Here is a 9,693-nt window from a genome sequence, read left to right on the forward strand (position 1 = left end):
ACCACCACCACTGGTAACACCATCAACACTACCACCACTGGTAACACCATCAACACTACCACCACCACCACTGGTAACAACATCGACACCACCACCACCCCCACCACCACCACTGGTAAAAACATCGACACCACCACCACCACCACCACTGCTTACACCATCGACACCACCACCACCACCACCACCACTGGTAACACCATCAACACCACCCCCTCACCACCACCCCCACCACCACCACCACCACTAGTAACCCCATCGACATCACCCCCACCACCACCACCAGTAACACCATCTACACCTCCCCTCACCACCACCACCGGTAACATCATCTACACCACCCCCACCACCAACACCACCAACACTGGTAACACCATCAACACCAACACCACCACCTGTAAGACCATCTATAACACCACCACCACTATCAGTAACACCATCTACACCAACACCACTGGTAACACAGTCAACAACACCACCACCCCTAATAACACCAATAATAATTTCAGCACCGCCAGCAGCCACCACCATGTGGTGAACATGTCAACACTGATACGAGAGATAAGACCATCAACACAAACACAAATCACCACCACTAATAACAACAGCAACACAACCATTAACACCATTTACACCACCAAGAGAGATAGCACAGATTACACAGTCAATACCAACACCGCCTATAACACTGAAGCCATCGATAGCAACATCAGCACCAAAACCATAAACATCATTAGCTCATAAAGGATATATAACGTCTTCAACACCAACACCACCAATAACACCATCAACACCCACAGAAACAGTACCCCAGGTAACCGCACCAAAACCATCCCCACTGAAAACATCACAAAAACTAACACAACCAATAACATAGTTAACACCAACAGTACCACTCGCCAACGCCACCAAGTCCTGTATTTAAGACAGAAAACACTGGTTTAGTGTAAGCTCGGTGGAACACAGTGTAACGGGTTCCAGTTAAATCAGCTAAAACTGCATTAAACTCGTTACACGCTGATGAACGTGGGTCTGTTCTCATGGAGGGGCGGAGCAATGAAGAACCATAAAGTGATGTTCAGTTCCGCGTACTGACCTGCTCCACTGAGGCGCAAAGCAGCTTTGGGCTCAGCGTCAGTGTGTGAGTGGAGCATCAGGATCGCTCAGCACTCCCATCACACACACACACACACACACACACAAAACAGTTCGGAGATAAGTATGTGACACGGTCAATGCATCTATTTAATAAGAAACAGCTCTAAATTTACTCCAGCTGCACACAGCAGGAGAGCTGGGGGAGGGGGGGGTGGTGACAGAGGACGGGGTGGGGGGGGGGGGGGGGATTGGTGCGGGAGGGCTGGGGGTGACAGAGGACAGGAGGGGTTGGTGGGGGGGGTGGGGGCTGGATGGAGTGGCTGATAGCTCCAGAAGGTTAAGCACGCTGTGTTTCAGCTCGAGATGTGAAGTTTCCCTGCAATTTAATCTGATAAACATCTCCGGACATAATTTTCCTTTCACACAGAGCTGCTCTCTCTCTCTCTCTTTCTCCCTCTCACACACACACACACACACACACACACACACAAAGGAAATAAAAAGAGTGTCTACAAAACTCAGTGAAGATATAATAAAACAAACATACAAACAAACAAATAAACAAATGGCGAGATCTCAGATCTGCAGAAAGACATCTGTCAGTAATAACAGTGAGTAATATAAACACTAAACTCTGACTGTAACACTAATAATAATATATAATCATAATAATAATAATAATAAACATCATATAAATATCAGTATTAAATGTTATTAATGACAGTATAAATGGTGCAGACGTTTTTTACGTTTTATAAATACAAAGAAAAGTGAACAAGTGAAAAAACAAGTGACTACAAAACTCAGTGTTGGAATAATAAATAAAAACAAACAAACAAACAAATGGACAAACATCAGATCCACAAAAACACAACCTTCAGTACTTAATATGAACACGAAACTCTGACTGTAACAATGACATTATAATACATAATAAACATCATTTAAACACCACTGCTGATTAATAATCATAATAATAATAATAATAATAATAATAATGTAAATATAAACAGCCGGTATAACAACATAAACTTTTCAGATTATTATTATTATTATTATTATATGACATTGTATCTAGTGCAGAAGTACACACACACACACACACACACACCTGTCACCGCCGCACTAATACTGTGTGTGTCCGGTACCGGCGCTGAGTCCCGACATCACACACCGCCTGTGTTCCGCTCACGAGACTCCCGGTGTGTCCGGTACCGGAGAGACCGCACGTTAACACACACACACACACACGCGCGCGCGCTCACTCTCTCTCAATCTCACACACACACACACACACACCGCGAGAAGACTGCTCGCGCACCGAGCGCTCGGTCCTCTCTCTCACACACACACACACACACACACACACTCCCGGTTGCTGAGTGCACGCGCATGCTGGGTCCTAAAGATACCGGGTACCGACACACACACACACACACACACACACACACCGAGCAAATAAACACCACTTTATTACACAGAGTCTGTATAAAGAAATAAAATGTTAAAGTTAATAATAATCTGATCTTTAATGTAATCAGTGATATTATGATGATTATTATTTGATATTATTTATCCCAGTCAAAATATTCACTTTATCTTTTCTAATTAATATCTATTGGTACAGGTGTTTGTTTACATTGAGACAGTAGCGCATTAGTAGATTATTTTACAGTAGATTATTAAATCCCACACATAACTGTTCATAACATCACTTTTACTCCACATTTAGATTCACTGATGGTGCAGATTAAACTTCAGGCAGAGATCTAAGGACTGCAGGAGATTCAGTAACGTCTAGACGGATGGTTTGGTGTGATGCGTTATGTGATTTGAAGAAATCTTCCTAATTTTACTATTTTATTATCTTTAATTATAAGCAATGCAATTAGATCACTGAATCATTAAATAATCTACTGAATCACACTACAGACAAATAAAAGTAATAACTGATCAAATCTAATGACCACAAGTAATAACTTATTTTTTACATTGACTAGAAGATTTTATTTAACATTAATTAATTTAATTAATTTATTAATTATTTTGTCATGTTACAGTATGTGGGTGAACAATGTTTTCAACAACCAAACACACTGCTCCAGTAACCTCTGTTCTCTCAGGATGGTGTGTGTGTGTGTGTGTGTGTGTGTGTTGTTGTTCTACCTCAGATTCCTACCTCATTCTATATGTTCCAGTGTGTGTAGCCCTGATTCTGTACATATAAAATCTTCTGAAGAACACAACTGAAATTGTCCTCTCTAATAAAACATTAAAGAGGGGACTCTTGGTCTTGGAAGTGGCTTTGGTAAGTTTCATATTATTAAGAAGCATTTAGTGGGTCAGAACCAGAAGTTATATTTATACTGTAGCTACAGAAAGTGACAAAACATTACGGTAACCCTGTAATGGTTCTCACAGCTGCCGAATTAATGTCACTGGATAAACACACACACACACACACACACACACACACACACACACACACACACACATATATATATATATATATATATATATATATACACAATTCTATGTGTGTCTGAATGTGTGTGTGTCTGTGTGTAAGCACATGTTGGGGGGTAGCTAAGACCCAGAGGCCCCTTCAGTTTAGCCGCCTATTTTTATCTAGGTATGTTTCGCCTTCACACTTTCCATAGCTCAGAGCTCGGACTATTTTTAGGGACGTGGAGGAAAACTGGGGCTGAAGCAGCAAGTCTCCTCAGTTACACCAACAGGGAGCGAGGAGGACAGGCTGTGTCCCAAACCACACACTACTCTACTGAGGACACTCCCACAGGCAGTGGGATGCAGCTCTGCGATGTGTGGGGTTTGGGACGTGGCCTCGGTTTAGGATAATGCTTGTAAGTGAGGACATTTTTAAGTCTGATGAGATTTTTAAAAAAAAATCTGCATTATCACTGAGAACCCTCTCCCTTCTGTCAAACGTATCAATAAAAACATTTTGCAGTTAATAATAATTTAGCTTTTATTGAAGTCAGTCAACTGTAGTCACATGATGACCCTTGACCTTGACAACTCTCTAATTATATCCCTGATGAACTTTCAGAAACTTGAGAAAAGTCTGAGCAGGCTCTCACACCTTGTTCCTTACGAACTCTTATTAGATCATATATTATATTAATAATAATTATTATCACTAATAATTTGTAATTGATATTATTATGAATTATTGTCTCATTAATATTTTACATTATTAATCCTTTTAGATTAAAATAGAAGGAGCTGCGTGAGGCTGCAGATGAGTCTGACTAAATACAGCACATGCTCCAGCAGTTTACACGGAAAAGGTATTCAGTTATAACCAACAACACGAATAAAGACAATACTGCAATCTATTACCTCTTCAGTGTTTTATAGCATTATATGCGGCAAGTTTATTACTGATTAAAATAGATAACAATAGCAAATTAGTGCCTTGTTCACACATGGAGTGGAAAGTTAGAGGTCAGATAAGGAGACAGAAGCTGGAATCAAAGACACTGAGACACAGCCAACAGATGGAGTGCAGGGAACAACATGCCAGAAGACAGAGACTAGGGGAGAAGTGAATGTCACAGTGAGGGTGAAGCTACAGTGAGGATAGAGTAACGCTACAGTGGCGATAGAGTAACACTAGAGTGAGGATAGAGTAACGCTACAGTGAGGATAGAGTAACGCTACAGTGGGGATAGAGTAACACTACAGTGAGTAACGCTACAGTGAGGATAGAGTAACGCTACAGTGAGGATAGAGTAACGCTACAGTGGGAATAGAGTAACGCTACAGTGAGGATAGAGTAACGCTACAGTGGGGATAGAGTAAGGCTACAGTGGGGATAGAGTAAGGCTACAGTGAGGATAGAGTAACGCTACAGTGAGGATAGAGTAACACTACAGTGGCGATAGAGTAACACTACAGTGAGGATAGAGTAACGCTACAGTGAGGATAGAGTAACGCTACAGTGAGGATAGAGTAACGCTACAGTGTGGATAGAGTAACGCTACAGTGAGGATAGAGTAACGCTACAGTGGGGATAGAGTAACGCTACAGTGAGGATAGAGTAACGCTACAGTGGGAATAGAGTAAGGCTACAGTGGGGATAGAGTAAGGCTACAGTGAGGATAGAGTAACGCTACAGTGAGGATAGAGTAACACTACAGTGGCGATAGAGTAACACTACAGTGAGGATAGAGTAACGCTACAGTGAGGATAGAGTAACGCTACAGTGAGGATAGAGTAACGCTACAGTGTGGATAGAGTAACGCTACAGTGGGGATAGAGTAACGCTACAGTGGGGATAGAGTAACACTACAGTGAGGATAGAGTAACGCTACAGTGAGGATAGAGTAACGCTACAGTGAGGATAGAGTAACGCTACAGTGAGGATAGAGTAACGCTACAGTGAGGATAGAGTAACGCTACAGTGGGGATAGAGTAACGCTACAGTGGGGATAGAGTAACACTACAGTGAGGATAGAGTAACGCTACAGTGAGGATAGAGTAACGCTACAGTGGGGATAGAGTAACACTACAGTGAGTAACGCTACAGTGAGGATAGAGTAACGCTACAGTGAGGATAGAGTAACGCTACAGTGAGGATAGAGTAACGCTACAGTGAGGATAGAGTAACACTACAGTGAGTAACGCTACAGTGAGGATAGAGTAACGCTACAGTAAGGATAGAGTAACACTACAGTGAGGATAGAGTTACGCTACAGTAAGGATAGAGTAACACTACAGTGAGGATAGAGTAACGCTACAGTGAGGCTAGAGTAACGCTACAGTGAGGATAGAGTAACGCTACAGTGTGGATAGAGTAACACTACAGTGGCGATAGAGTAACGCTACAGTGAGGATAGAGTAACACTACAGTGGCGATAGAGTAACACTACAGTGAGGATAGAGTAACGCTACAGTAAGGATAGAGTAACACTACAGTGAGGATAGAGTTACGCTACAGTAAGGATAGAGTAACACTACAGTGAGGATAGAGTAACGCTACAGTGAGGATAGAGTAACACTACAGTGGGGATAGAGTTACACTACAGTGAGGATAGAGTAACGCTACAGTGAGGATAGAGTAACGCTACAGTGGGGATAGAGTAACGCTACAGTGAGGATAGAGTAACGCTACAGTGAGGATAGAGTAACGCTACAGTGAGGATAGAGTAACGCTACAGTGGCGATAGAGTAACACTACAGTGAGGATAGAGTAACGCTACAGTGAGGATAGAGTAACGCTACAGTGAGGATAGAGTAACGCTACAGTGGCGATAGAGTAACACTAGAGTGAGGATAGAGTAACGCTACAGTGAGGATAGAGTAACGCTACAGTGAGGATAGAGTAACGCTACAGTGTGGATAGAGTAACGCTACAGTGGCGATAGAGTAACACTACAGTGAGGATAGAGTAACGCTACAGTGAGGATAGAGTAACGCTACAGTGAGAATAGAGTAACGCTACAGTGAGGATAGAGTAACACTACAGTCGGGATAGAGTAACGCTACAGTGGGGATAGAGTAACGCTACAGTGAGGATAGAGTAACGCTACAGTGGGGATAGAGTAACGCTACAGTGAGGATAGAGTAACGCTACAGTGGGGATAGAGTAACACTACAGTGAGGATAGAGTAACGCTACAGTGAGGATAGAGTAACGCTACAGTGGGGATAGAGTAACGCTACAGTGGGGATAGACTAACACTACAGTGAGGATAGAGTAACGCTACAGTGAGGATAGAGTAACGCTACAGTGGGGATAGAGTAACACTACAGTGAGGATAGAGTAACGCTACAGTGAGGATAGAGTAACGCTACAGTGGGGATAGAGTAACGCTACAGTGAGGATAGAGTAACGCTACAGTGAGGATAGAGTAACGCTACAGTGGGGATAGAGTAACGCTACAGTGAGGATAGAGTAACGCTACAGTGAAGATAGAGTAACGCTACAGTGGGGATAGAGTAACACTACAGTGAGTATAGAGTAACACTACAGTGAGTAACGCTACAGTGAGGATAGAGTTAAGCTACAATAAGGACAGAGGAACAATACAGCTAATAGAGTGACACTTATATACAATGAGGATAAAATTATTCAGTGAGCATAGAGTAACAATATAGTGAGGGTCGAGTGTTTTACAGCAAAGACAGAGGACATTGTGATGGTAAAGTCAGAATAACTGCAGGCAATAATTAATTATTTTTAGCAAAGACGAATATTTTTCTCTTTTCCTTGCCTGTATACATTTGTGCCCAGGTGGGTTATATTTCCAAAAACACTGAGAATCTACTGAACTCCTGGGAATTTCCTCATGAGAGTTTTTCCCTCTCCTGATGTCACGTAAGAAAGCACATTCTTTATGCTGTGTGTGTGTATGTGTGTGTGTGGGTATGTGTCGTCATGCTTCACCTCAGGTATTTTAAACATAATTTTAGCTATAAATTCATTACTTTAGCAGGACAATTGTGCAGCGACATGATCATATGGGAATCGGACGGGCTCTGACTTTACTCTCTGGTCACTAAGTCCAATGCGGACGCCTCTCACCTCTAACTGCACGGGATCTGAAGCTTTTAAAGCAGGAGGTTAAACAGTGAAACAGTGCAGAACTGAAATCTCATTAATAAGCGTTCGAGTGACTGTTGCTACGTTACGGTCAGGTCGCTATGTCACAAAAAAATCAGCTGCAGTAAAACTTAGTCAGATCGTAAAACTGAACTGCGGAAGAGGACAAAGAGCAGTAAGAGGTCAGTGAGTGGCTGCTGAGGAAACACAGCTCCGTAACAACACGAGCGCTCTCACAGAATCAACAGACTGAGCCTCAGACTCAGGCACCAGTGACCCGCCACAGACGAGAGGACAGTGCTACATGTCTTCTTCTTAGATCTTCCTCCAACTTCTTCATTTAAAGGTTTTTATAGTTACACCTTCATTTACACACCTGAAAATGACTTGAAATTCTGATCTTATGACGACAAGCTTCAGATAAATTGCTTAATACGAGTTACATTACTAATTATCAATTTTTTTTAAAATAAAAATTAATAAAATGATATATTTTATACATTATTATATTTTGATGCATATTATTATTTAATAATAATAAAAAAAAATCTGTTTAATTTTCTTACAAATTCCCAAAATCTGAGCTTTAACACGTACCAGTATTTTCAGCACTGTAGGTTACACACCTGTCGCCTAATCAGAGTAACAGATCAGGGCCACAACAAGAACTCCAACTGTAGTTATTTTTTTCTTTATGAGGCCGTTCGAGTCAAAGCAGGACGTTTGATTGTACAGAATAACACAACACATTTCTGAGAGTAAAAACTCGCTTTATTTCTCTATATAATCCCCTGATACACTAATACACTTATCCCAGTGTCTCACTAGTGTTATTACACAATACAATCTATATTATACAATATTATAATTATATAATGTTATTAGCTATTTTAAATGAAAAAATATGAGAACTGCAAGAAAAGCTAATTGACCAAAAGTCGTATAAAAATTATAATTTTAGTCACTGTTTTTATGTGTTTGTTATTTATTAGGTTATTAATATTACTTAAAATGTATATATAAGTCATTTATGTATGTGTGTGTTTGTGTGTGTGTGTGTGTTGAAACAGAAAGCAGTGCTTGTGTTGGAGGATGTGTGTACTGTACAATAAACATCATCTACATAATAATAATAATAATAATAATAATAATAATAATAATGACTATTTCAGGGTGAGGTGTAAGGGGAACAGCTTTAGTTTGGGGAACAGTACTGAGGGGACTAAACCTGCCTGATCATTTGAGTTCATTTTAAAAGTGTGTGTGTGTATGTGTGTGTGCGCGCGCGCAATAGGATTTATTTAAATAACTTTTATAAATAATGAGAGCGGGAATGCAGACTCTCTCTCACACACACACATACACACACACACTCTCTCTCTCACACACACACATACACACACTCTCTCTCACACACACACACATACACACACTCTCTCTCTCACACACACACTTTCTCTCTCTCACACACACATTCTCTCTCTCACACACACACACACACACACAGAGCTGAAGTTAGCGCGCGCGCTCCGAGTAACCCTCGTTATTCATTAGAATATTAACTGATACAGAAATAAACTCCTGTTTGTAAACATCACTGATATATAAACCCTTACAGCACCCCGAGAGAGTGTGTGTGTGTGTGTGTGTGTGTGTGCGCGTGCTCCTTACCTCCGGGTGCTCGTGCGGCTCCTCCAGGCTGAGCGCGCGCAGTTTCTCGGTGGAGCACATGCACGCGCGCAGGCAGGACAGGAGACTCGGGGTAGCGCGCGGACAGGTGAGGAGGTGAGACAGGTGTAGCGGAATAACAGGAACTGTCTGTCTGTCTGTCTCTCACGCGCACGTTCCTCTTAATTAAAGCCGGGGACGCACGCCTGCCTCGCGCTCATAACAGCCCTGGTAACTCCGCCCCCTCACTGCGCTGCGGCCCCGCCCACAACCAGATAGAGCACACTGTATCTCACACTCTAACGTTTCACTCAGTCCGCTTTAGTTCTGATCACACACACACACACACACACACACTGTGGT

At 41.9% G+C, this 9,693-nt stretch overlaps 1 protein-coding gene across 3 annotated transcripts in view; it reads right to left on the bottom strand.

Moving 5' to 3' along the window:
• Positions 1-9,481, bottom strand: part of corin (corin, serine peptidase) — a 31,725-nt gene extending 22,244 nt beyond the window's left edge. The window contains exon 1 of one of the 3 annotated variants that reach the window (XM_053482381.1): positions 9,334-9,481. In XM_053482381.1, the coding sequence (XP_053338356.1) occupies positions 9,334-9,393 (60 nt within the window). In that variant the 5' untranslated portion in view covers positions 9,394-9,481. Of the gene's footprint in view, positions 1-1,093; positions 1,163-2,206; positions 2,405-9,333 lie in introns of those variants that run through there. The other 2 variants (XM_053482382.1, XM_053482383.1) reach the window with 2 other exon arrangements.
• Positions 9,482-9,693: the final 212 nt, after the last annotated feature.

Source organism: Clarias gariepinus, chromosome 22 (genome assembly GCF_024256425.1).
Source record: "Clarias gariepinus isolate MV-2021 ecotype Netherlands chromosome 22, CGAR_prim_01v2, whole genome shotgun sequence".
NCBI classification, from domain to species: domain Eukaryota; kingdom Metazoa; phylum Chordata; class Actinopteri; order Siluriformes; family Clariidae; genus Clarias; species Clarias gariepinus.